The sequence below is a fragment of the Bos taurus genome, chromosome 5 (genome assembly GCF_002263795.3).
Source record: "Bos taurus isolate L1 Dominette 01449 registration number 42190680 breed Hereford chromosome 5, ARS-UCD2.0, whole genome shotgun sequence".
Classification (NCBI taxonomy): domain Eukaryota; kingdom Metazoa; phylum Chordata; class Mammalia; order Artiodactyla; family Bovidae; genus Bos; species Bos taurus.
The window spans coordinates 115,754,622-115,782,504 of record NC_037332.1 but is presented as its reverse complement, the minus strand read 5'-3'; the positions used below and the strand labels follow the sequence as shown (position 1 = coordinate 115,782,504).

General features: G+C 37.6%; 1 protein-coding gene across 2 annotated transcripts in view; it reads left to right on the top strand.

Moving 5' to 3' along the window:
* SMC1B (structural maintenance of chromosomes 1B) overlaps positions 1–27,883 on the top strand; it is an 82,253-nt gene that overhangs the window by 35,699 nt on the left and 18,671 nt on the right. For both annotated transcript variants that reach the window (XM_059887198.1, XM_002687980.5), the window contains exons 12-18: positions 2,189–2,335; positions 13,147–13,284; positions 13,584–13,700; positions 15,808–15,914; positions 24,180–24,321; positions 25,117–25,262; positions 26,837–26,990. In XM_059887198.1, the coding sequence (XP_059743181.1) occupies positions 2,189–2,335; positions 13,147–13,284; positions 13,584–13,700; positions 15,808–15,914; positions 24,180–24,321; positions 25,117–25,262; positions 26,837–26,990 (951 nt within the window). The remainder of the gene's footprint in view (positions 1–2,188; positions 2,336–13,146; positions 13,285–13,583; positions 13,701–15,807; positions 15,915–24,179; positions 24,322–25,116; positions 25,263–26,836; positions 26,991–27,883) is intronic.

The window sequence follows — 27,883 nt, the reverse complement described above, 5'->3', positions numbered from 1 at the left end:
ATTCATGGGATCGCAAAGAGTCGGACACGACTGAGCGACTAAACTAACTAACTATTTGTAGTTGTCTTATTGTATATTTATATTTAGTACAATAATCTTTATTTTAATCTATAAAAGAATTTCTTTTAGGAAATAGTCAAGATATACATTATCAATAGGTAAAATGTTAGCCCACAGTGTAAAATTATCATGTATAAAACTAAACTTGTGTTCTTTCTAAATCTTGATCTCAATTCTTAGTACCACTCTTCTAACCAAATGAAATTCTGGTTTTTACTCATGAATCTCCTTATAACCTCTGCAGTTCCCATACTTTTATAATTACACCACCTAGATATATCTCAAAATCCTTTTCCTTTTCTTTACCCTAGATATTGGCTGATTTCATACCATCACCTCTGGCTTTGGGTGGACCAGTCAATCCATTTTCCATATGGTTGCTAGAGTGGTCTGTTTAAAGTTCACATCTCACCATCTGTCTCGTTGGCTGTCAGACAGTGCTAATCTCCAACCCCTCCACACACCCCGTCAGTCCTCAGCTGTGTTTGATCCACATTCTTCCTGTGGTGACATACAAAGAGCTCTGTGATCTGCCCTGTCTAGCAGCCTCACTCTTTCCTTTCTTTCCTGAAGTACAGACACAGTAGCTAGAGCTCTAGGAGTCATCTTGGACTACAGAATGACGTTGAAGGTTGTCAAATAAGAGACACTTGACACATCACTAGTGACATACAGTGTGGATGCAAAAGTAAACTGTACTGAGAACAGCTGAAAGGCAGAGGAGCAGTGGGGCCTGTGTAGGTCGTCAGCTTTCACTCTGTATCGGTGTACTTTGCTAGGCAAAAATGGCAAGAGCTAAAAGTGTTCCAAGAGAGGGAAGCTTTTATGGATAGGTCAGAGGAGCAAGGTGATCATGTAACAGTGGGCTTCCTAGTCAGGGAGACTTCTTTCTGGACCAGACACCACCTACAGGAGTTCAGTTTCCATGCCATTGCTGTTGGTGTCTGGTAGAGATCTAGTGTCTTTCCCGAGTTCAGACCTGATGAGAAAATTCGTTGCCAGGCTAACAGTTGGGAGGGAAGGGAGCCCCCACTGCCTTCCAGAACATAAAAGGCCTGTCTCCTCTGAGGGGTAATCCAAGAAAAATACTAAGGGTGGTAGAGTGGCATGAGAGGAGTGTGGGTTAACTGTGCAGCCAGCATATGCACACTGGAATGTTTACCTCTGTAATGGCAAAAGAGAGAGGAGCTAAGTTTTCTGTTAAATATAATTAATCTAATTCTAACTCATACTTTTGATAAGACACAGTGAAAGCCTTCACCGCCTCTGGAAGCCTGTGAACCTTCCAGGCTGGATTGGAACACCCCAGTTTTATGCTTCCAGATTACTGTGTTTCTCTTGTCTCATACTTTCCATTGTAATGATATGTTTACATGTGTCTTTTCCTTACTAGTCTGACTCATAAGGGTGAGTGCCATATTGGACTCTTTTGGTCACTCCAGTCCCCAGTACAGAATGTCTCAAACACAGCAGGCACACAGAGTGTCTGAATCTAGGAATGAATGAGGCTCCTGTTGGCTTTTTTAAAAATTAGCTTATGTTAGGTGGCTTTAGTCCTCCACAGGCTGTCTCCTCCGCTTTGACTAATTAATTAGAAACATTTTAAAAACACTGAGAATTGCTTTCATTTGTTCCATAAAGCAAGACTATAAATTTCAAGCTGTTTTATACATTTGACTCAGTTAAAATTTGGGGTCCAATTTCATATTCATTTTAGAGTACATGGTATATTTGGTATTCTAAAGTAACTAAGGCTCTTTTCAAAGAATGTCTTTGACATGTGATGTCAGAGTCTTTAAAATACAGTATTACATAATGTAAAGTATGAGATATTAAATACAAATACTCTTGGGTTTTTTTCTCCTCAATACTGAATATGTTTGGAACTAACATATAATTTTATTTTGAACTTTTTATATTGCTACTCATTTGTGCCTGAAATACAAAACAGAGTTTTGTACTTGAGTTTGTTGGCTGGTGTCCCTCATGAGCTAGTTGTCTTATAATAGAGTTCAGTAAATAGTTTTTTTTAACTACATATTCTTAGCTGTATAAGTTGTTGTGTTATATTCTGTTTTTATCTTCTTCATGTACATTTCTCCAAGGTAAAATATTTTTAATTTTACAGACAGTAGCTCTTGATGGAACATTATTTTTAAAATCTGGAGTGATCTCTGGAGGGTCAAGTGACTTAAAATCCAAGGCTAGATGCTGGGATGAGAAAGAGTTAAAGAATTTAAGAGACAGGAGAACCCAACTAATCCAAGAATTAAAGGTAAATCCATGTTGTAAAAATTGTAGAATACTAAGTAGAGTAATTGTGTTTTTAATGTGTTTTTAAGCAAATTTCTTAGGTAATGAAAGTACCATGCCTTTAGTTTAAAGAAGTCAAATTCTGCAGAATGGAGTAAAGTAAAAAATAAACATCTTTCCCTTGCCCATCCTTACATCTCAGTGGTATTTCTTAAACATACTTTGATACATATACTCCAGAAATTTTCTCGGTATATGCAAGTCTATGTATTAATTTTCCTGATTTGTTTTATAATAGACTTTTGCTATTGATTGTGTTTGCAACAGGCTTTTTACTTAGTATCACAACATGGACAATGTTTTCATTTAGCATATAGAGAGCTACTTTGTTTTTTGATGAGTCCTTCCTGCTACTTTATTATATAGATTTTAACCAGTGTTACTTTGGTTTTTGTTATTACAAATGAGGCAGCATTCAAATTCCTTTGGAAAGAGAAAGTAACACAGTGCCTGAGAGTATAAATCCTATGGCCACACTGCCTGAGTTTGATTCCTGACTCTCCCACTTACCAGCAGTATGATCTTGTGCAAGTTCCCTATCCCCTTCATACCTTGAACCTTTTAGAGTTACTTTAAAGATTAAATCAGCTATTCAAGATAAAATGCTAATGCCTGACAAAAGTGTAAGCACTATATAAATATTTGTTGTTAGTATACCTTTACTTACATCTCTAAGACGATTTCCTACATGTGGGATTTCTGGGTCTGAGGATGTGTGCGTTTAAAAAGTTGATAGATGCTGCTAAATTCCCATTGAAAGAAAACCTGTAGTAGAGAGTGTATGTCCCTAGATTGCAGCACTAGATACTGGCAAATATTTTAATCTTTGCCAGCCTGGTAAAGAAAAACATATAATCTAATTGTTTGAATATGCATTTCTTATAACTGAGGTTGAGCGTTTACTAATATATTTATCATTTGTTTATTTACTCATTAATTTTTCTTCTGTGAACTTATTAGGCTATTTGTCCTATTAGCTACTTTAAGAATTATTTGTATAATAAGCAAATTACTTCTTAGCATGTTTGTTGTAAATATACTTTCTATTCAGCTTTTTTTGTTGGCTATATTGAAGTATAATTTATATATAGAACAGTCACCAATTTTAAGTGTACGGTTCGGTAAGTTTTGACAAGTGTATGTATTCACCACCAAAATCCTGATATACAACATTTCCATACCCACCCCCACACAATTCCTTTGGGCTCGTTTGTAGTCAGTCCCTTCCCCTGGACTCCGTAGAAACTCTGGACCTGGCAGCTCAGTCTACTTTCTATCATTGTAGCTTTTTCTCACTTAGAATTTCATATAAATGGAATAATCATAAAATAGTAGTCTTCTGTTTTATGCTTTCTTCATTTAACCTAATGCTTTTGAAATTCATGTTGTGTGTATCAAAAGTTATTCCGTTTTACAATTCAGTAACTGACATTTAACTTTGTTTTGTCACACATGTATTTTTAATCTTTATGTAACCAAATTTATTAATCTTTTATAACTTCTGGATTTCAGTGTCATGCTCAGAAACACATTTTTCTTTCTGAAAATGACAAAAGAAATTCAATAATGCTTCCACCCAAAGTATCATTTATTTGAATATTATAATCCCACGCACAAATTTACTTGAAATGTAAACTTTAAGAGATACTAAATCAGGATAATGCTTTTTGATTATTTATTTTTCCTATTTAGCTTTCTTCTTTTGTTTATACAAATGATTGATTTTTGATTCAAGGAGGTGTTCTGGCAAAGTTACTCGGCTAATTTTAATCTTTTTCTATAAACATGACACCACAAACTATGCTTTGATCTAAGGTATACAAAAATTCAACTTTTAAAGATTTTACAAATTTAAGCCTAGGCACAGGGGAAGTTTCAGGAAGGTGGCAGCTTGAATGAATGTGGTTTCCTGTCCGTGTTTATACTAGGTTACCACCTGTGTGTCTCTCACCTGACCCTAGTGGGGAGTTGGGTGTGAATGAGATCTTGGGTTCTGGGAAAGGCCACCAGGAAAAGCTGAGGTAGGGCTTCTCTTTTGATCTTTGAAGAGAGCTGGGAGAAGAATCAGGCATAGGGGAATACTGAAAGAAAGGAAAGCAAGCTCAGTTGCGTCCGACTCTTTGCCACCCCATGGACTGTAACCTACCAGGCTACTCCATCCATGGCATTTTCCAGGCAAGAATAATAGAGTGGATTGCCATTTCCTTCTCCAGGGGATCTTCCCAACCCGGGGATCGAACCCGGGTTCTATCTGCATTTCAGGCAGACACTTTACCATCTGGAGCTACCAGGGAAGCCAGGGGAGTCCTGGAGGAAGGTTAAATATTTGTCCCATGTAAATATGCTTAGTCTTGACCCCCATAAGGTAAATATTAGTAGATTATGGCCCCCCCATCCTGAGTTTGTGGGAGAAGGAAATGGCAACCCACTCCAGTGTTCTTGCCTGGAGAATCCCAGGGACAGCGGAGCCTGGTGGGCTGCCATCTGTGGGGTTGCACAGAGTCGCACACGACCGAAGCGACTTAGCAGCAGCAGTAGCAGGGAGACCAGAGAGACATCTTTTCCTCCATCTCTGAGTGGGGCACTGGCAATTTTCTGTTGCAGTTGCTGGCCTTTGGGTGTAGAGAATATCTGTGGGGCATCTGCCACTAGGGGTGCTTCAACACGCATACCTGAACCTCAAATAGGCAAAAAAAACGCATAAATGCATTTAAGGTATTCCAGGAGCCATCAACACTTGAACAAAAAACTAGAAGCATTAAAGAGATACGGAGTCTTCCCTGGTAGCTCAGACGGTAAAGAATCTGCCTGCAGTGTGGGAGGTCTGGGTTCGATCCCTGGGTAGGGAAGATTCCCTGGAGAAGGGAATGGTAACCCACTCCCATATTCTTGCCTGGAGAATCCCATGGACAGAGGAGCCTGGTGGCTACAGTCCATGGGGTCGCCAAGAGTCGGACACAACTGAGCGACTAACAGACTCAAGGAGATACAGTGTGATGTTGGCCCTCTCTGTAATGCCACGCACAAGAATATTTTCCCAGGAAAAGAAGTATGTGTTTCTAAACTATAGAATGCAATAGATGGATTGAAGGATAGGATCGTCATTGTTGAGATCCACATTAATAACCTGGAAGACAAGTGAAATAGTATCTCAGTGATGGGGAAGAATTGCAAAGATAAGAAAATAGTGAAAAAAAAAAAAAAAGAAAAGAGAAAAATAGAAACTTAGGTAGACTCAGGAGTCTTGGTATGAGAAAAATAAAATTTCCAGAAATTGGAAAAGGAGCACAGAGAAGTAATTTTTTAAAAAAGAAAATGTCTCTTAAACTGAGGATCCACCTTAATTTACCAATTGAAAGGACACGCACAGTTCCATGTAGGATTAATGAGAAAAGGCAAACATTAACACAGATGTAGTTGTAATTCACTAAGCCCTAGGTTATAGAGGCAGTGCTAAAATATGTCACCCCCGCTTCAGAAAGATTCCTTATACATTTAAAAAAATCAAGCTTGTATCAGACTATAAAAACTAGTTGAGACTAGAGTAAGAGCTGTAGGCAATCGAGGGAAAAGCACTACCTCCCAAGATACTTACAGTTCAGGAACCTGCAGATAAGCAGATGCAAAGATGATGTCATCCACATGCTCCATGTGAAAACATACCAGAGAAAGTGCTCTCAGCAGCACATGTGTTAGAAGAGACCTAATTGTAATGAATGAACAGTGCTAACCTAACTCAGCAAAACCTGGGAAATAGAGATGGAGAGAGAAATGAATATGTCCCAGAGATCTTACCTGTGAGGAGATGAAGAATATTCTGAAGATTGTATCTTGGTGGGTGGAGGAAGTTGGGTGGGACTAGAGTGTTTAAAAGTACACTCAATTAACATGGGAACAAATAGCAAAAACAATGCAAGAAAAGAATAAAGGATAAAAAGTAAGATGGGGGAAATAAATTCTTGCTAATCAGTCATTACAGTAAACATGAGTAGATTTAAGTTTCCCATTAAAAGACCAAGATCAGACTTCCCTGGTGGTCCAGTGGCTAAGAATCTGCCTGCTGATGCAGGGGACACGGATTTGATCCCTGGTCCAGGAATTCCGATCCCACTTGCTGTGGAGCAACTCAGCCAGTGCACCACCGCTACTGAGCCCATGTGCTGCAACTGCTAAAGCCCTTGTGGCCTAGAGCCTGTGCTCCGCAGCAAGAGAAGCCACCTCAGTGAGAAGCCTGTGCCCCGCAACTGGTGAAAGCCTGCACACAGCAGCGAAGCCCCAGTGTAGCCAAAAATAAATACATAAATAAAATTTATATGTTAATAAATAAAAGACCAAGATCATCATAGCTTAAAAGGCAAAACTCAGCTAAATGTCATTTGTAAGAAATTGTCTTAAAATTGAATGTTGAAAATTACGGATGAGCACCTGGCAAATGCAGACAAAACAGGAGTGACAATATCAGACAATGTGAACCTTAAGGTTAAAAATCTTCAACTATATAGTAAGCTTTCAATAAGCATTGAGTAAATTGAATAAAGAAGGATATTTAGTTCAGTTCAGTTGCTCAGTCATGTCCGACTCTTTGTGACCCCATGAGAAGGATGCTGCTAAGTCACTTCAGTCGTGTCCAACTCTGTGCGACCCCATAGACGGTAGCCCACCAGGCTCCCCCGTCCCTGGGATTCTCCAGGCAAGAACAGTGGAGTGGGTTGCCATTTCCTTCTCTAATGCATGAAAGTGAAAAGTGAAAGTGAAGTCGCTCAGTCATGTCCGACCCTCAGCGATCCCATGGACTGCAGCCTACCAGGCTCCTTCATCCATGGGATCTTCCAGGCAAGAGTACTGGAGTGGGGTGCCATTGCCTTCTCCCATGAGAAGGATATTATGTATTAAAAAGTAAGATCTACATTTTAAACCTCTTTGCAGCACATACTACCTAAATATTTAAAACAAGATTAGTTAACAGAAATGAAATTAAGCATTTCACTGTATGTATGTCTTTCAAAATTGGACACATCTAAGTAGACAAAAACAATAACTTAGAGGAATTGGTAATTCAATCAGTAAGCTTAAATCCAGATTCTATTTCTAACACTAGCAATGTGGCTCTGAGTAAGTTACTTAAACGCTTTAATGCTTTAATTTTCTCATCAATAATAATGGATATAGTAATAGTACTATTTCATAGAATTGTTAAGAGGATTAAATAGGTTAATATAAACTATAAAACACATGCTCAATAAATTTGAGATATTATTTAAATTAGCTGTGAAACATTAAAAACTGATCATATGCTTATCCACAGTGGAAACCTCAGTAGTTTTTAAGAGATTTTTATAGATCCTTTTGGTCATAATTTAATGAAATAGAAATAGTGACCAAAATTTTTTTTGTCTACATAGAAATTAAGAAATGTACCTGTCGATAGTTTCGGGATCAAACAAGTAATCAAGAGGAAAATTACAAAATGTTTCAAAAATGGTGAACACAAAATCTGTGAGATACAGTAAAGCTATATCATGGACGGAGGAGCCTGGTAGGCTGCAGTCCATGGGGTCGCTATGAATCAGACATGACTGAGCGACTTCACTTTCACTTTTCACTTTCATGCATTGGAGAAGGAAATGGCAACCCACTCCAGTGTTCTTGCCTGGAGAATCCCAGGGACAGCGGAGCCTGGTGCGATTCGGTCTATGGGGTCGCAGAGTCAGATACGACTGAAGCAACTTAGCAAAGCTATATCAAGAGGAAAATATGTTATTAAAGAAGAAAAATGAAATGTAAGGGAATTTATTACTTTAAGAAATTGGAACCACAAAATAAGCAAAACAATAATGAAAAATTTTAAAGCTACAGTTAAATAGAAAAGGGTAAATCAATCTAAAAACTGGTTGTTTTGAAAGACTAATAAAATAGATAAACCCTGCAACTCTAATGAAGGGAAGAAAAGTAAGAAGTAATCATATACAGATTAGGAATGAGAAAATTAGAATAATTTTAAGAGAACCTTATAAGCAAATAATTTACATAGTTAAAAAATTGAGAATCTGTATGGATGATGTTCAGAAAAATATAAATTGCCAAGATTGATCAGGAAAAAAGTGGAACATTTGAAAAATTAGACAATGGTAGGGAGTGGTGTAGTTGGCTGGCCCAATACCTGGCCACAACCTTTTCCTTCCTTGGTTGCATCTATTATAGAATCATAAAACTAAATTTGATTTCTGAAGTTTTCTCGTAGCTAGTGGTGGCCGTGTGACAGTTTTGGCAATATCAGTGGGAATGTTCGCATTGTCCTTTGCGTTTTTCCCTTCCTGACTGGAATGCAGTCAAGAGGGCTGGAGGTGCAGCAGCAGTTTTGTACCAAGAGAACAAGCTTGAGTATAAAAACCATTGTATTAAGAAGCCAACACTGTTTGTTAAAAGCCCAATATGGGCTTCCCTGTGGTAAAGAATCTGCCTGCAGTGTGGGAGCCACAGGTTTGATCTCTGGGTCTGGAAGATCCCCTAGAGAAGGAAATGGCAACTCACTCCAGCATTCTTGCCTGGGAAATCTGATGGACAGAGGAGCCTGGTGGGCTTACAGTCCACGAGCTTGCAAGAGTCTGACATAACTCAGCAATTAAACCACCACCCACCATACCCCAATATAAAATAAAAAGTAAAAAGCTGAAAATTAGATGCCGTTGTTGAGGAATTGCATCACTGTAGACTGCTTTTGTGTGAGAAAAATAAAGCCACGTTTTTTTAAGCCACTGTTAGTTGAATGATCTCCCATTGAAAACAGACTCCAGTAATGCAAAATAATGAGGCAGCTATGGAAAAGAGTGTGGCAACTCACAAGAAATTAAAAAATAGAATTATCAAATGATCCAGCAATTCTCCATCTGAGTATATATACCCTACAGAATTGAAAGCAGGGTCTGGATAATACTAGTTAATAGTATTAGATAATAATAGTATTATTCATAACATAGTACCATGTTCATAACAGCATTATTCATAATAGCCAAAAAGTAGAAGCAGCCCAAGTGTTCAATAGATGAACAGATGAGCAGATTAGGGTCTATACATATAATGGGATATTATTCAGCCTTTAAAAGGGAGGAAACTAACACATGCTACAAAAATGGGTGAATTTTCAAGATGTTATGCTACATGAAATAGAACGTGAAAGTGAAAGTTGCTCAGTCGTGTCCAACTCTTTGTGACTCCATGGACTGTATAGTCCATGAAATTCTCTAGGCCAGAATACTGGAGTGGGTAGCCTTTCCCTTTTCCAGGGGATCCTCCCAACCCAAGGATTGAACCCAGGGCTCCTGCATTGCAGGTGAATTCTTTACTAGCTGAACCAAAAGGGAAGCCCAAGGATACTGGAGTGGGTAGCCTGTCCCTTCTCCAGTGGGTCTTCCTGACCCAGGAATCAAACTGGGTTCTCCTGCACTGCAGGCAAATTCTTTACCAGCTGAGCTACCAGGGAAGCACATGAAATAAGTAAATTGCAAAAAGACAAATATCGTATGAATCAATAGTCAAAATAGAGGCAGAAAAGTAGAGGACAGTTGCCAGGGCCTGGAGAGTAGAATGGAAGCTTGTTTCATGGGTATAGGTTCAGTTTTATAAGATAAAAAGAGGTCTGGAATTGAAACATGTATATTATCATACATGAAAAACAGATTGCCAGTCTAGGTTCGATGCATGAGACAGGGTGCTCAGGGCTGGTGCACTGGGATGACCCAGAGGGATGGGATGGGGAGGGAGGTGGGAGGGGGGTTCAGGATGGGGAACACATGTATACCCATGACTGATTCATGTCAATGTATGGCAAAAACCACTACAATATTGTAAAGTAATTAGCCTCCAAAAAAAAAAGAGATCTGGAAGTTGGTTGCACAACAATGTAAATGTACTTAAATACTGTTGAACTGTACACTTTAAAAATGACAAAGATGATTAATTGTATATATATTTTGTCACAATTGAAAAGATTAGGATCAGATGGGTTTACAGCTGAGTTCTAATATAATTCTCAGGTAAGCCATTCTAGATCATAGAAAAAGATGGGAACGTCTCATTTTATTTAATATAGGTAGTATAACTTTAATATCAAATATTATAAAGATAACCACAAAAATAAAACTAAAGACCGACTTCCCTTGTGAGCATAATGTGTAATTTCTAAGTTAAATATCACCACTGAGTATTTAGCAATGTAGTGATAGAAAAATACATCTGTTGAATAGAATTTGTTCTAAGAATACATGGGTGTTTCAGTGTTGCCATCAGTCAATATAATCCATTACATTTACAAATTAAAGGCAGGAGAAAAGTCATGTGATCCTAATTAGATTTTATAAAGGTCAGCTGCTGGTCCTAATTAAAGTCCTAAGTAAAAGAGTAATTTGTGGAAATTACTTTAAAAAAATAAATATCTCTTGCCCAGAACAACAGAAATAATTGATTAAATGCTGAAACATAAAAATTATTTTAGTTAAAATCAGGAAGTAAACAGATATCTCCTGTCACTGTTATTATTTAACATAGTCTTGGAAGTTATATTAATTATATTTAGGCACAAAATGAAATAATTTATATACATTTTTGAGAAGGAGAAAAACTAACCTTTTTCTGATAAGATTGTAGTTTAAAAACTACTAGATTAAATAAGGTAATGAGAGGGCTACATAAACAAAACTGTAGTTTTTCTCTATACTGTAAAAGAGCATCTAAAATGGGGAAAATACTCTACTCACAATAGAAATAAATGTAAGTATAAAGACATGTAACTATTAGAAAACTAAATCTTATTGAAGGACAAGACAACACCAAAGAAAAGACATACTATATTCTTGGGTTAGAAGTTCTCCAGTTAATATAATTTGAATGCAAGTTCAAGTAAAATATTAGCAAGGATTTTTTATTTGATAAAGTGATTCTCTAATTCTTAGAAATGAATTTCCTGAGACCAGTAAAAAAACATGTAACAGAAGAGAGTGTGGTAACTTCTATTGGAAGTTCTACTGGACAGATTAATGGAGAAAGAATAGGAACTTCAGAAATGGGCCCGGTTATATTTGACAATTTAACATACAACTGGGATGATATTTTGGGCTTACCTGGTGGCTTAGACAGTAAAGAATCACCTACAATGTGGGAGACCTCAGTTCCATCCCTGGGTTGGGACGATCCCCTGGAGGAGGGCGTGGCATCCCACTCCAGTATTCTTGCCTGGAGAATCCCCATGGACAGAGGAGCCTGGTGGGCTGCAGTCCATGGGGTCGCAGAGTCAGATACGACAGAGTGACAAAGCACAGCACAAAATGATATTTTAGTTCGGCGAGGAAAGAAGAGATTAGTAAATGGTATTGGACTTCCCTTGTGGCTCAGCTGGTAAAGAATCCGCCTGCAATGTGGGAAACCTGGGTTGGGAAGATCCCCTGGAGACGGGAAAGGCTACCCACTCCAGGATTCTGGCCTGGAGAATTCCATTTACTGTATAGTCCATGGGGTCGAGAAGAGTCAGAAACAAGTGAGCAACTTTCACTTTCATTGGCACATCTAGGGAAAGTTAATTTTGTGCTCCATATTATGACATGTAAAAATAAATTATGGGTAGATTGAAAGCTTAAATTAAAAGTAGTATTTAAATGAGGATAAAAGCCATTATATAAAATTTTTTAAAGTTTTAAATGAAGACTGTTGGTTCTATACTATCAAAGATTTCTATAAATTGATTTGAAAAAGCCACGATAGAAACATATAGGCAAAGGAGGGGTTTAGGCAGTTCATAGAAGAAATCCATATGGCTAATAAACCTGAAAAAATGCTCAATATAGAATATAGTACTCAGGATTACTTCATGCATATCAATAAGAGTTGGGAAAAATATATATGCTAGTAGACTTATAAAGAAACACATACTCATATATCATTTATAAAAATATGAATGGTTAAAGCTTTGGAAGAGCAGTTAGTACCAGCTAGTATAATAAGAACATGAAGACCTTTGACCTGTTGATCTCACGCTGGGGAATCTATTGCATAGAAATAAAAACAGCAGTATTTAAGGGTACACACAGAAGTGTGTTACTGCAGTGCTGCTTGTGATGGCAAAAACCTGGAAACAAAATGAATGCCCATCATTAAGAGAAGAGTGAAATAATTTTGTTACAGTCACACTAGAATAATATACAACCATTGAAAGAATTAATTTAGAGCTTTATCAGCTGACTTTTGTGAGTAACTGAATGAGTAAAGCAGGAGGTAGAAAAGTATGTCTAATGTGATTCTAAAATTGCAAAACAAGACTGACAAAAACATATAGGTGAGTATGCATGCACATGTTTTTATATACAGACTTGAAGTAAAAATATAGAAGAACATATATGAGGGATTTATTTGGTTGGGCAATAGGATAGGTGAAGAGAGAAGGAAATGGGTGAGGCAAGGATGCACTAAAGAAAGGCAGCAAAGACCACGTGGTCTCATTTACGCCATTTATGTGCCTTGGGCAGAACGTGCACTCCCCATTCTTCATTTTCGTGCCTGTTTCCTGTGACGACATGAGAGAGTTTTCTGAGGAGCCTGTATGGCGTCTTGGTTACTCCAGATGACTTATGCACTTAGTTGCCCCATCTTTTATCAGAAGAAGGGAAGGTAGAGTTGTGGATATGGTTACGTGTAAAAAGCAGTGACTTATGATCTATCAAAGTACTGTGAAAAGTGAAAGTGTTGTCTATTATAAAATGTTACTAGATCTCCCTTTCTTTTTAGGATTTAATGAAGATAGTGCGCAAGGAAGCAGATTTGAAACAAATACAGGCTCTAATACAAGGAACTACTACACGACTCAAATATGCACAAAGTGAACTAGAAATCATTAAAAAGAAGCACCTTGCTGCTTTTTACCGGGTAATATACATTTACATAAAATTTGATGGAAATTGGGACCAAGGCATAGAATTTCAGGAATTACATTTATAAAGCACCATGTAATTTTTATACTTTCCCTTGTGATTGAGGTATATTATAGTCCTTTAAGTTACTTTATTTTTATGACTTTATTTTAATGTTGTTATTCAGTTGTACGTGATTTACCTTATCTCACAGAGTCTCTTTTTTTTTCTGAAAGATACCTATCATGTTTTTGGCTTTACTATATAAAGCTAAAATAGCCATGTTAAAAAGATATTTTTCTTTTTTATAATCAGGAACAATCTCAGCTACAAAGTGAACTACTAAATATTGAATCTCAATGTGCCATGTTGAGTGAAGGAATCAAAGAACGACAACAAAGAATTAAAGAATTTCAACGAAAGATAGATAAGGTTATGAGTGATATATTTATTACTAAATGGCATGTGGCTTGGTTCTAGACCAGATACCAAATTTAAGGCTTCTTCAATATGTGCTAAAGCAAAGTTTGATAAATGCTAAGTTTTATTGGTTTGCCAAATTAATTTCCTTATATGGTATTAATTTCCTTGTATTCCTTGTATTTTTTGAGACCCACTATTGCTCATCTCAGGGGCGATGACTACTAGTACATGGTTATTCTCTTCAGCTGTCCAGCCTCTCCTTGTCCATTGTAAAATTTGCAGTCATTTTCTTTCTTCCACTGCCTAAGAAGGAAAGAACTTTTCCCCTTGTCTCATCTTTTAAGGTTGTGTATTCACTCAGTAATTTTGTCTTGAACATTTATTATATGCCAGGCACAGCTGCTTGGCTCTAGGGTACCAAAGATATGATCATCTAGCCTCTGCTTATAAAGTAGCAGGAACTTTCTGGCTTAATTCATTCCACTGTTGCTTATCTTTAACCTTTAAAACACTGTTTGTCACACCATCACTCAGTAACTTTCACCCATTGCCTCTAGTTCTGCCTTTTACCACATGATTTGAAACTACCCTTATGTTGCCCCTTAATTATCCTTTTCCAGGTTAAATATCCCTAATTACTTATTTATTCATATTTACTATGAATAAATAAGACCAGTTCTGGTAACCAGCCTCTGTTGTCAGTGCCTAGAACAAAAAATAAATTGAAAATACTGTCTGACCAGTACAGAGTACCCTGGTTTGTCAAATTATTTGGCACACAGAAACATAATTTTACATGACTTGGATTATCTCCTTATACAAAGTATAGATTACTGTTACAGTAGTCATATCACTTTCATATTTAATTTACATTCAACTGAAGTCTGAAACTTCTTTATATGCTGCTGCTGCTGCTAAGTCGCTTCAGTCGTGTCCGACTCTGTGCGACCCCAGAGACAGCAGCCCACCAGGCTCCCCTGTCCCTGGGATTCTCCAGGCAAGAACACTGGAGTGGGTTGCCATTTCCTTCTCCAATGCATGAAAGTGAAAAGTGAAAGTGAAGTCGCTCAGTCGTGTCTGACTCCTAGCGACCCCAGGGACTGCAGCCCACCAGGCTCCTCCATCCATGGGATTCTCCAGGCAAGAGTACTGGAGTGGGGTGCCATTGCCTTCTCCGTTTTCACATGTCCTGTTGCTAAAACAGGTCTCTCTTATCCTATAATTGTGCATAAATGCCAGGCTTTAAAAATCTTTGCGACCCCATGGACTGTAGCCTGTCCTCTGTCCATTGAATTAATTCTCCAGACCAGAATACTGAAGTGGGTAGCTATTCCCTTCTCCAGGGGATCTTCCCAACCCAGGGACTGAACCCAGGTCTCCTGCATTGCAGGCAGATTCTTTGCCTTCTGAGTTACCAGGTAAACTCTTAAAAATATTAATGTTAAATGTTATTTTGTTGGATTTGGCTTATTCTAGTTTTTCCAAATTTTCTGAGTGTTAATTCTATGCTTTAGTCCTCTTGGTTTTATATTATTTAAGAATCTATGAAACGAATCGCCAGTCCAGGTTTGATGCAGGATACAGGATGCTTGGGGCTGGTGCACTGGGATGACCCAGAGGGATGGTATGGGGAGGGAGGTGGGATGGGGGTTCAGGATGGGGAACACGTGTACACCCGTGGCGGATTCATGTTGATGTATGGCAAAACCAATACAATATTGTAGAGTAATTAGCCTCCAATTAAAATAAATAAATTTATATTAAAAAAAGAATCTATAGTATTACTCATAAAGAATATTTTCTGTATTTATGTAGAATGTTATGTTTTGGTATGGCTAAAGTAAACATTCCAGTTTTGTATTAAACTCTTCATAAAGCCAAATCACTTAAAAGGCCACCGTGAACTTTCTTATTTTGTTGTAGAATAAGAACTCTGAAAATAGGTAAGTGTAGTTAATTAAAGAGAAAGCACCAACTTTACAGAGTAGTGATGCTTGTCGGAAATAGTCTGTCCTAATCCAGAAAATCTTGGTGGGAAAAACATAGATTTAAGGATTGTCTATATATTTTTGTAAAATTGATTATTAAACCATTTGGTTTTAAAATAATTTAAAAGGTTGAAGATGATATTTTTCAACACTTCTGTGAAGAAATCGGTGTAGAAAATATTCGTGAATTTGAGAACAAGCATATTAAACAGCAACAGGAAGCTGATCAAAAAAGGTATTTTTATTAAAAGATGTTGGTAAGCAATTATTTATATATAAATGTAACTATTATTTAATAATTTAAAGGAATTATGCCTGTCAGTCAGTTCAGTCGCTCAGTTGTGTCTGACTCTTTGTGACCCCATGAATCGCAGCACGCCAGGCCTCCCTGTCCATCATCAACTCCCGGAGCTCACTCAAACTCAGGTCCATCGAGTCAGTGATGCCATCCAGCCATCTCATCCTCTGACATCCCCTTCTCCTCCTGCCCCCAATCCCTCCCAGCATCAGAGTCTTTTCCAATGAGTCAACTCTTTGCATGAAGTGGCCAAAGTACTGGAGTTTCAGCTTTAGCATCAGTCCTTCCAAAGAACACCCAGGGCTGATCTCCTTCAGAATGGACTGGTTGCATCTCCTTGCAGTCCAAGGGACTCTCAAGAGTCTTCTCCAACACCACAGTTCAAAAGCATCAATTCTTCGGCGCTCAGCCTTCTTCACAGTCCAACTCTCACATCCATACATGACCACAGGAAAAACCATAGCCTTGACTAGACTAACCTTTGTTGGCAAAGTAATGTCTCTGCTTTTCAATATGCTATCTAGGTTGATCATAACTTTCCGTCCAAGGAGTAAGCATCTTTTAATTTCATGGTTGCAGTTACCGCCTTTATTTCAGTTCATCAAGAAATAGCTAATAAACATTGCTATTTTTATAAAGAGGTCTAATTCTTTTATTCCACAATTTTTAAAGAGAAAAAGCACAAATATACACAGTAAGAGAATGGGGAAATAATTACACACACAGTGGTTATTAAAATGTACTTAGTTCTCTGTTAGTATCCATGTATGTAGATAAAGTTGTATAACCTTTCTATAAACAAACAGCTTCAGGCCACTTGCCGGAAAAGAGGAGGATATTCCCTTCTATTTCTAGCTTGCTGAAATTTCTTTTATTATGAGTGAGTGTTGAATTTTGTCAAATGCTTTTTCTGCTATCTGTTGGGATAATAATACTGTTGGAGTTTGGAGGGAGGTGGCTTATTAATATACTAAATTACAGTGATTGATTTTTAGAATATTAAACCAACTTAGCATATCTAAGATGAACCCCACTGGGTCATGTTGTATTATTCTTTTCAAATATTTTTGGATTGACTCATTAAAATTTTAGTGTGGATTTTTATATCTGTATTCATGAGAGTATTGGTCTATAGTTTATTTTTCTTGCAAATACTCTTTTTTATATTTTTGTATCAGGTAATGCCAGACTCATAAAATGAGTCAGGAATTATTCTCTCCTCTGTTTTTCATGGAGAGTTTTTGTAGAATTTTATTATTTTTTTCCTAAAGTTTGGTAAATTTTGGTAAATTTTGCAAGTGCTACCCACTTTTCTTTATGAAAATATTTTTAAAGTTACAAATTCAGTTTCCTTATTGATATAAGGCCATTCAGGACATCTTTTTTCTTGAGTGAGCTTTGGTAGCTTGTGTATTGAAAATAACATTTGTGTATTTCATCTGAGTTATCAAATTTATTAATATAAAATTATTAACATTTCCCCTTTCATCCTTTTCAGTTTCGTAGGATCTGTACTGATGGCCCTTTCATTCCTGATATTGCTAATTTGTTTTCTTTTCTTCTTGATGTCTAGCTAGAGTTATATCAGTTTTATGGTCCTTTGTAAGACCAACTCTTGGCTTCATTGATTTTTCTCTATGGTTTATCTGTTTCTATGTAGTTGACTTCTGTTCTTAACTTCTTTATTTCCTTGCTGCTACTTATTTTGGGTTTAATTTACTTCTCTTTTTTTTTACTTTTTAAGATAGAAGCTTGCTTTATGTATTTTACGCTTTTCTTCGTTTATAATATAAGCGTTTAAGCTGTTTATTTTCCTTTAAGCACTGCTTAAGCTCCATCCCACTATTGCTGGTATGTTTTATTTCATTTTCATTCCATTTAAAATATTTGTTAATATTCTTTGTGGTTTCGTTCTGTGATCTATGGGGTGTTTAGAAGTATTGTTTAATTTAACAGAAATTGTTGTGATGGGGGAGGATTTAGATATGTTTCTGTTACTGATTTTTATTGTGATAAGAAATATGTTTTGCATTATTTAAATCCTTTTAAGTTGATTGACACTTATTTGATAACATGGCATGTATTATATCGTAATAAATATTCTGTGTGCTCTTGAAACGAATATGCATTGTTCTATTGGGTAGAGTATTTTCTGAGTAACTTTTAAGTCAAGTTGATTGGTGTCTTTTATGTGCTTACTAACTCTGTCTAATTGGTCTAGTGTTCCCTAAGAGAGGAGTTTTGAAATTTCCAAGTACTTTTGGATCTGTCATTCTCTCCTTCCAGTTTTCTCAGTTTATATTTCATGATGTTTAAAGTTTTGTGATTAGGTGCATTCATGTTTGGGATCATTATGTCTTTTTGAGGAATTAATCCCTTCTCCAGAAAGAATGAAGAGGCTGGGCCAAAGTGGAATCAACACTCAGCTGTGGATGTATCTGGTGGTAAAAGTAAAGTCCAGTGCTCTAAAGAACAATATTGTATAGGAACGTGGAGTATTAGATCGATCAATCAAGGTAAATTGGATGTGGTCAAGCAGGAGATGGCAAGAGTGAACACTGACATTTTAGGAATAAGTGAACTAAAATCAACAATAAAGGGTCAATTTAATTCAGATAACCATCTACTACTGTGGGCAAGAATCCCTTAGAAGAAATGGAGTAGCCCTCATAGTCAACAAAAGAGCCCAAAATGCAGTACTTGGGGCAACCTCAAAAGCAACAGAATGATCTCAGTTGTTTCCAAGGCAAACTACTCAACATCACAGTAATCCAAGTCTATGCCTCAACCAGTAATGCTGAAGAACCTGAAGTTGACTGGTTCTATGAAGATCTACAAGACTTTCTAGAGCTAACAACAGAAAAAGATGTCCTTTTCATCATAGGGGATTGGAATGCAAATGTAGGAAGTCAAGAGATAACTGGAGTAACAAGTAAGTTTGGCCTTGAAGTACAAAATGAAGCAGGACAAAGGCTAATAGAGTTTTGTCAAGAGAACACACTGGTCATAGCAAACGCCTGCTTCCAACAACACAAGATGACTACACATGGACATCACCAGATGGTCAATACTGAAATCAGATTAATTATATTTTTTGCAGCCAAAGGTGGAGAAGCTCTAGCTTAGCAGAAGCTCTAGCTTAGCAGAAGCAACCTGGAGTTGACTTCTGCTAAGCTCTAGCTTAGCAGAAGCAACCTGGAGTTGACTCAAGCTCAGGTGATGAGCTCCTTATTGCAAAATTCAGGCTCATCCTTGAGCAAGTAGGGAAAACAACTATGCCATTCAGGTATGACCTAAATCAAATCCCTCATGATTGTATGGTGCAGATGACAAATGGATTCAAGAAATTAGATCTGATAGAGTGCCTGAAGAACTATGGATGGAATTTCATAACACTGTACCGGAGGCAGTGACCAAGACCATCCTAAAGAAAAAGAAATGCAAGAAGGCAAAGTAGTTGTCTCAGAAGGCTTTACAAATAGCTGAGAAAAGACGAGAGGTGAAAGCCTAGGGAAAGATATACCCAACTGAGTGCAGAATTCCAGAGAATAGAAAGGAGAGGTAAGAAAGCATTCTCAAGTGAACAGTGCAAAGAAATAGAGGAAAACAACAGAACAGGAAAGATGAGAGATTTCTTCAAGAAAACTGGAAATATCAGTGGAACATTTAATGCAAGGATGGGCACAATAAAGGACAGAAATGGTATGGACCTAACAGAAGCAGAAGAAATTAAGAAGAGATGGCAAGAAGAACTATACAAAAAAGATCTTCACGACCCAGATAATCACAATGGTGCAATCACTTACCGAGAGCCAGACATCCTGGAGTGTGAAGTCAAGGGGCCTTAGGAAGCATTACTACCAACAAAGCTAGTAGAGGTGATAGAATTCCAGCTGAGCTATTTCAAATCCTTAAAGATGGTACTGTTAAAGTGCTGCACTCAATATGTCAAAAATTTAGAAAACTCAGCAGTGGCCCCAGAACTGGAAAAGGGTCAGTTTTCGTTCCAATCCCAAGGGAAGGCAATGCCAAAGAATGTACAAACTACCATACAGTTACAGTTACTTCACATGCTAGCAACGTCATGCCCAAAATCCTTCAAACTAGGCTTCAGCAGTACATGAACCGAGAACTTGCAGATGTACAAGCTGGATTTAGAAAAGACAAACCAGAGATCAAATTGCCTACATTAGTTGGATCATAGAGAAAGCAAGGTAATTCCAGAAAAACATGTACTTCTGCTTCACTGACTATACTAAAGCCTTTGATTGTGTGGATCACAAAAAACTGGAAAATTCTTAAAGAGATGGGACTACCAGTTGACCACCTTACCTGTCTCCTAAGAAACCTGTATGCAGGACAAGAAGCAACAGTAAGAACTGGACATGGAACAACGGAGTGGTACCGAATTGGGAAAGGAGTGTGTCAAGGCTGTATATTGTCACTCTGCTTATTTAACTTACATGCAGAGTATATCATGCAAAATGCTGGGCTGGATGAATAACAAGCTGGAATCAAGAGTGCCAGAAGTAATATCAATGACAATATCAATGTGCAGATCATACCACTCTAATGGAAGAAAATGAAGAGGAACTAGAGAGCCTCTTGATGAAAGTGAAAACAGGAGAGTGAAAAAGCTGGCCTAGAATTCAGCATTCAAAAACTAAGATAATGCATCTGGTCTCATCACTTCCTGGAAAATAGAAAGGGAAAAACTTGAAACAGTCACAGGTTTTATTTTTGTGGGCTCCAAAAATCACTGTGAATGGTAACTGCAGCCATGAGATTAAAAGATGCATGCTCCTTGGAAGGAAAGCCATGACAAACCTAGGCAGCATATTAAAAAGCAGAGACATCACTTTGCTGACAAAGGTCCATAGACCGAAAGCTATGGTTTTTTCATTAGTCATGTATGGATGTGTGAGTTGGACCATAAAGAAGGAGAGCACCAAAGAACTGATGCTTTTGAATTGTGATGTTGGAGAAGACTCCTGAGTGTCTCTTGCACTGCAGGGAGATCAAACCTGAATATTCATTGGAAGGACTGATCCTGAAGCTCCAATGCTTTGGCCATCTGATGTGAAGAGCTGACTCATTGGAAAAAACTAATGTTGGGAAAGATTGAGGGCAGGAGAAGAGGGTGACAGAGGATGAGATGGTTAGATGGCACCACTGACTCAATGGACAGGAGTTTAAGCAAACTCTGGGAGATACTAAAGTACAGGGAAGCCTGGACGTGTACACCCCATAGTGTCGCAAAGAGTTGGACATGACTTAGCAACTGAACAACACATTAAATATTACTCTCTTTTCGTTATTACTGCTGTTGTTGCCTTTGTATTAGTAGTATTTAGCACAGTGTCTGATACAATTAGTGCTTTAAAGTGTTTCTTATATGAATGATTCTACTAGCAGGTCATGTGAGGGAGGGTAGATGGAGAAAGGATGAGCTACAGTTGATATTGGAATTCTTTTTTTTAAGATAGGAGTTCTATTGATTTATAGTTGATATACAGTATTATATAGTTACAGGTGTACAGTGTAGTGATTCATAGTTTTCAAAGACTGTACTCCATTTGTTATAAAATACTGATTATATTCCCTGTGTTATTCAGTATATCATTGTAGCTTATTGTATACCCACTAATTTGCACCTCTCAATCCCCTCCTGCTATGTTGCTCCTTTCTCCATCCCTCTCCTCATTGATAACCACTAGTTTATTCTCTGTGTCTGCTTCTTTTTTGTTATATTCACTAGTTTGTTGTATTTTTTTGGATTCCACATATTAGTTATAGCATATAGTATTTGTCTGACTTACTTCACTTAGCATAATACCCTTCAAGTCCATCCACATTGCAAATGGCAAAATTTTGTTCTATTTTATAGCTGAATAGTATTCCACTGTATGTATATATATACACATACGCACACATATATATATATATCACATTTTTATCCATTCATTTGTTGATGAACATTTCATTTGCTTCCATATCTTGGAAATTCTAAATAATGCTGCTATGAACAGTGGGGTTCAGTTCACTTCAATCGCTCAGTCGTGTCCGACTCTTTGCGACCCCATGAATCGCAGCATGCCAGGCCTCCCTGTCCATCACCAACTCCTGAAGTTCACCCAAACTCACGTCCATCAAGTCGGTGATACCATCCAGCTATCTCATCCTCTGTCGTCCCCTTCTCCTCCTGCCCCCAATCCCTCCCAGCATCACAGTCTTTTCCAATGAGTCAACTCTTCCCATGAGGTGGCCAGAGTACTGGAGTTTCAGCTTTAGCATCAGTCCTTCCAAAGAACACCCAGGACTGATCTCCTTCAGAATGGACTGGTTGGATCTCCTTGCAGTCCAAGGGACTCTCAAGAGTCTTCTCCAACACCACAGTTCAAAAGCATCAATTCTTCGGCGCTCAGCCTTCTTCACACTCCAACTCTCACATCCGTACACGACCACAGGAAAAACCATAGCCTTGACTAGACGGACCTTTGTTGGCAAAGTAATGTCTCTGCTTTTTAATATGCTATCTAGGTTGATCATAACTTTCCGTCCAGGGAGTAAGCGTCTTTTAATTTCATGGTTGCAGTGGGGTGCATGTATCTTTTTTATTTAGAATGTAAATATTTTTTATTTACATTCAGTTTTTTTTATATGTACCCAGAAGTGAAAGTGCTGGGTCATAATGGTAGTTCTATTTTTAGTCTTCTTTTTTTATTTTTAGAAATCTCCATATTGTTTTCCGTAGTGGCTATACCAATTTACATCCCCACCAAGAGTGTACCAGGGTTCCCTTTTCTCTACATCCTTGCCAGCATTTGTTATTTGTGTTCTTTTTAACAATAGCCATTCTGACAGCTGTGAGGTGAATTTGATTTGTATTTCCCTGTTGATTAACAGTGTTGAGTATCTTTTCGTTTATCTGTTGGCCATCTGCATTTCCTCTTTGGAAATATGTCTATTCAGATCTTCTGCCCATTTTTTCATCAGTTTGGTTTTGAGTTGTTTGAGCTGATTGTATATTTTGTATATTAACACCTTAGCAGTTACATCACTTGCAAATATTTTCTTACATTTAATAGGTTGTCTTTTCCTTTTGTCAGTGGTTTCCTTTGCTGTACAAAAGCTTACAAGTTTAATTAGGTGCCATTTGTTTGTTTTTTGCTTTTATTTCCTTTGCTTTAGGAGACAGATTCAAAAAAATATGGCTACAATTTATGTCAAAGAATGTTCTGCCTATGTTTTCCTCTAGGAGTTTTATGGTTTCTGATCTTACATTCAGGCCTTTAATCCATTTTGAGTTTATTTTTGTATATGGTGTTAGAGGATGTTCTAATTTCCTTCTTTTACTTATAAAAGAAGTCCAGTTTTCCCAGCACCACTTACTGAAGAAACTGTCTTTTTGATACTGGACTTCTTTATGGGGAGTTTATGAATCTCGCATAGTAGGAAAGTACATCAGGAAAGAACATGTTCTTGAACTCCCAAGTTTGGAGTTTGTGAATGAACTACTATTTGAAAAGATTAATTGACTAAATAAAATAAACATATGAATTGTAACTTAAAGAAACAGATAAGGAAACTATAGATTGTAAAGGATTTAAGAAACGCATTCATATGCAGTATATGAATCCTGATTCAAACAAACCATTTTTTTTAAACTAATGAGAATCAGGAAATTTGGCAAAGATAACACTTTGATATTAAGGTTGTTATCATTTCTACCTATAGAAGCTTATGGTTATGTATTTAAAGTCACTTCACTTTCAGAGAAACATTAAAATATTTATTGATGAAATTACATGATGTCTGAAATTTGCTTTAAATAGTGATGGGAAGGAGTAATAAGTGGGATTATAGGTAAAAGAAGATGGACCATGAATTACTTAATTAGAGTTGGGTAATAGCTGTATGGGAATCCATTGTAGTCTTTTTTTTATATTTGTGTTTGAAGTTTTCCATAATAAAAACAAAAAATTTTTTTAAAAATTAAAGGATGACCCAGAGGGATGGTATGGGGAGGGAGGAGGGAGGAGGGTTCAGGATGGGGAACACATGTATACCTGTGGCGGATTCATTTTGATATTTGGCAAAACTAATACAATATTGTAAAGTTTAAAAATAAAATAAAATTTAAAAAATAAATAAAAAGGAAAAAAAATTAAAGGACTCTGTTTACCACTTGTATTATACTAGATTAGAATTTGAGAAACAAAAAACTCGGCTTAATATTCAACTTGAATATAGTCGTAATCATCTGAAGAAGAAACTGAATAAGATTAACACATTAAAAGAAGCCATCGAGAAAGGTAGAGAAGACACTGATCACCTAAAGAAGGTAATGAATGATGCGTGACCAAAGTGTCATTGAAATGATGACTTTCTTTGATGAATAAGTGTTGAGTTCCTGAAAAGCTCTAATAGTGATAGAAGGTGGGGAAGGGGTACAGATTTGAGAAATACTTGATGTAAAATCCGCACAGCTTCATGACTTTCTAGATGTTGAGAGGATGGTTCTGAATTCTCATTTGGGTGATTGGTGGATAGGAGGAGAGATTAAGGAGAGAAAATTCTGGACCTGTGGAGCATGACTTCCCTTTGTGACATCTAAACAGCAATATCCGACAGATAGTTAGTGAGTACATGGATAACAGGAGAAGTCTAGGCTGGTTTATTGGAGTAGATTGAATCCATTATGTAAATTCAGAGAGTAGGCAGCGAAGAGCGGGGGAGCAAGGATGGAGTTCTGGAAGGAGTGGTTGCCTTAGTTATGAAGACAGCCACGATCCCCAGCGTGTGAGGAGAAAGGAAGTTAGCAAAGTTAAAGTGAAAAGGCTAAAGTTAAAGCCAAGAAGGTAAAGTCTGGTAGGAAGAATGTTTTCACTGGACAGTGGAAACAGAAGTCAGATGACAGCAAGCTGGGAAATGAATCCAAAGTGAAAGAGAAAGGTAGGTAGTGATTACCTGGTAGTGTAAACAGGAGTGGGTCACATTCTACAGTGGAGGCTCTGGCAGCATGCAGGACAGGGTTTGTCTTGGAATGACTGGGATGGTTGTATTAATAATAAAATGACCTGTTGGCCTTATTAATATAAAAGATGGTAAGCCTGTAATGTGAATCATCTCCATACAGGTTGAAGAAAATTGTCTGAAAATTGTGGATGAACTCATGGAAAAACAGCAGCAACTTAAGGATGAATTTGTCACTCAGAATACCAACGTTGAGAAAGTCCAAGCTCAAATTGAAGAGGAACGAAAGAAGTTTTTGGCCATTGATAGGTGATTAAAAGTTTATCAAGAGTTTAAAAAATGTTTACCATCAATTTGAAATTTATTATAGAAGTTTTATTATTTGAATATGTACCTTTATGTGGCTTTTGGTCTCCTATTGCATCTGTCAAGCATTGCAACTTAGGGGAAAAACCAAGAGAGGTGGTTAGTTGTTTAGAGTGTATAGTACTTTTAAATGAGTAAAGAGAAACCTATACAAAGTGTTCAGTTCAGTTTAGTCGCTCAGTCATGTCTGACTCTTTGCAACCTCATGAACTGCAGCATGCCAGGCCTCCGTGTCGTCCATCACCAACTCCTGGAGCTTACTCAAACCCATGTCCACTGAGTCGGTGATGCCATCCAACCATCTCATCCTCTGTCATCCCCTTCTCCTCCCGCCTCTGGTCTTTCACAGCATCAAGGTCTTTTCCAATGAGTCAGTTCTTCGCATCAGGTGGCCAGAGTATTGGAGGTTCAGCTTCCTTACCATAAATCTCCTTGACACCAGTCCCTTCCTGTTAGGAAGGCCCTGCTAGTCTGTATGACAGCATAGCGAGTGAGGTGTCGAATCTGGAGCCATACTACATGGTTCCAGGCCCTAGCTCTGCTGCTTATATATGGTGCCTTCATTTTCTTATTAGTAAAGTGGGGATGGTAATAGTGCCTATGTCATAGAACAGTTGTAAGGATTAAATGAGTTCATATGGTTCTTAGAACAGTACCTGACATTCAATGAGCGTGTATTTGCTGTGATGATGATCAGTAGCACTTTGAGTCCACTGGCCTGTTGAACCAATGACATCTGCTCTCCTGTGTGATTGACACAACCATAAGTGAACAGGTGCAGTGAGTTCTGTTTTTGCTCAAACTCTTGAATATTTCACAATGTTCAAAGTCTTAGTGTTTCAAAATGCTGCCAGAAAATTCTTTGTCTAAGATTTTTGAGTGGAATTTAGTTTGTTTATGCATGATTTTTTTGGCTCATACTTAATTTAAATAGAACCACATCTCTATCATCAGATTCTTGAAAACCATATAATTCTTAATTTATTTTCTTTTATTTTTAGTTTTCTGGGTCTTCTTTAAAGTCCCCCCTTTTGTTTCAGCTGGTAAGACTCCTAAGCCCTCATTAAGATAGAAGGCCTTACATTAGTGGTGGTGATGGTAGTAATAAAGTTTAGACTATTAGGTGTGTAATGACTTAATTGGTAAGACATTTATCTTGCTAACAGACACTTTCTCTTGGTTTGAGGTTCTAAAATGTAGAACTTACATTGAGAGAGATACACCTTGAAAAATTGTACAGATTTAAAAATAAGGTAACTGGAAGAGCACTGTATTGTTGTTAGCCTGAGTAAAGTATATTATTGGAAATGTTCCCTTGGATTAAATAATTATATTCGTGGCCTTTGTCAGGAGTGTTAAAGTTTAAATTACAATCATTCATGGACTAACTCTGCAACTTAACAGCACTTGAAAGAAAAAAGTTTTTTCATGTAAATTTATAAACATGTTTTTCTTCCTGATGGAACTTTATGTAATTAGTAAAATATAATCACTTTTTCATATCTGTGTATTTGCAGGGAAGTGGGAAAATGGCAAAAAGAAGTTGTGATCCTTCAGAGTTCTCTGGAACAGAATCGGTTAGAGAAGCATAACATGTTGCTTGACTGCAAAGTTCAAGACATTGAAATAGTTCTTTTGTTGGGGTCGCTGGATGACATCATTGAAGTGGAGGTACTCTAGCAAGTGATTTTAAAATATGTGCAGTTGTGTGGAACTTTATGTAGGCCTTTGTTTGCTTAGTGAAGTTGTAGCCATGCAGACTCTTAGTCTTATTCTAAAGCTTTATTAGCAGAAAAAACATCTCGTCTGGGAAGGGAAAAGGGCAAAATGATCCTCATTCCAGAAGACTGGGCACTTTGTATAGCTCTCTTATTTCTCTTGCTAATCCGTATCCTTTTAGCTCCATAGGACCAGTTTCTTACCTGTATATAGACACCCAAGAGGAATCGGAACTAAAGCCATGGGAGTTCAGGGGCATTCTGGAGAGATGGGGTAGCCACAGTCCGTTGCGGGCAGGGGCACATGCCTGACAGCATGAGCAGTGCTGTACTCTGGGAACACCGTCAGTGGTGTGTGGAGGGATCTCGTTCTGCATCTTCACCAACAACTTGAGGTCCTTTTCAGTAGAAACATGACTCACTGAGTGTCCAGGCGATGAGAGTGTGGGGAAGGTGATAATAGATACCCAGGGAGTCAAAAGGGGAGACTGAAGTCTCCCCATGGTGGACATTTTTCTGTTAGCTTCCTTTGCTTTCTCATCACATACATACTACACAGTACTCTTGAGGTCGGTGGGACACTTATGTACCCTTTGTTCTGCTGCTCATGTGAGGAAAGATATGACGACATAGTTCAAGAAGAGTATCTTACTATTAGCTAAGGCAGAGGATGGTGAACATAGTTAGTTCTTTTACCTTTCAAATTATCTTTTAAATCTTTAGTGACCTCTTCCCTGTAGTCCCCTTTCCACCTCCCTCCTCCCCTTTCTGCTTTGTCACCAGTTGGAAATCCATGCATTTCCCTCCAGTTTCTACTCCAGAAGAGGCGTTCAGTCCTTTGGTTTC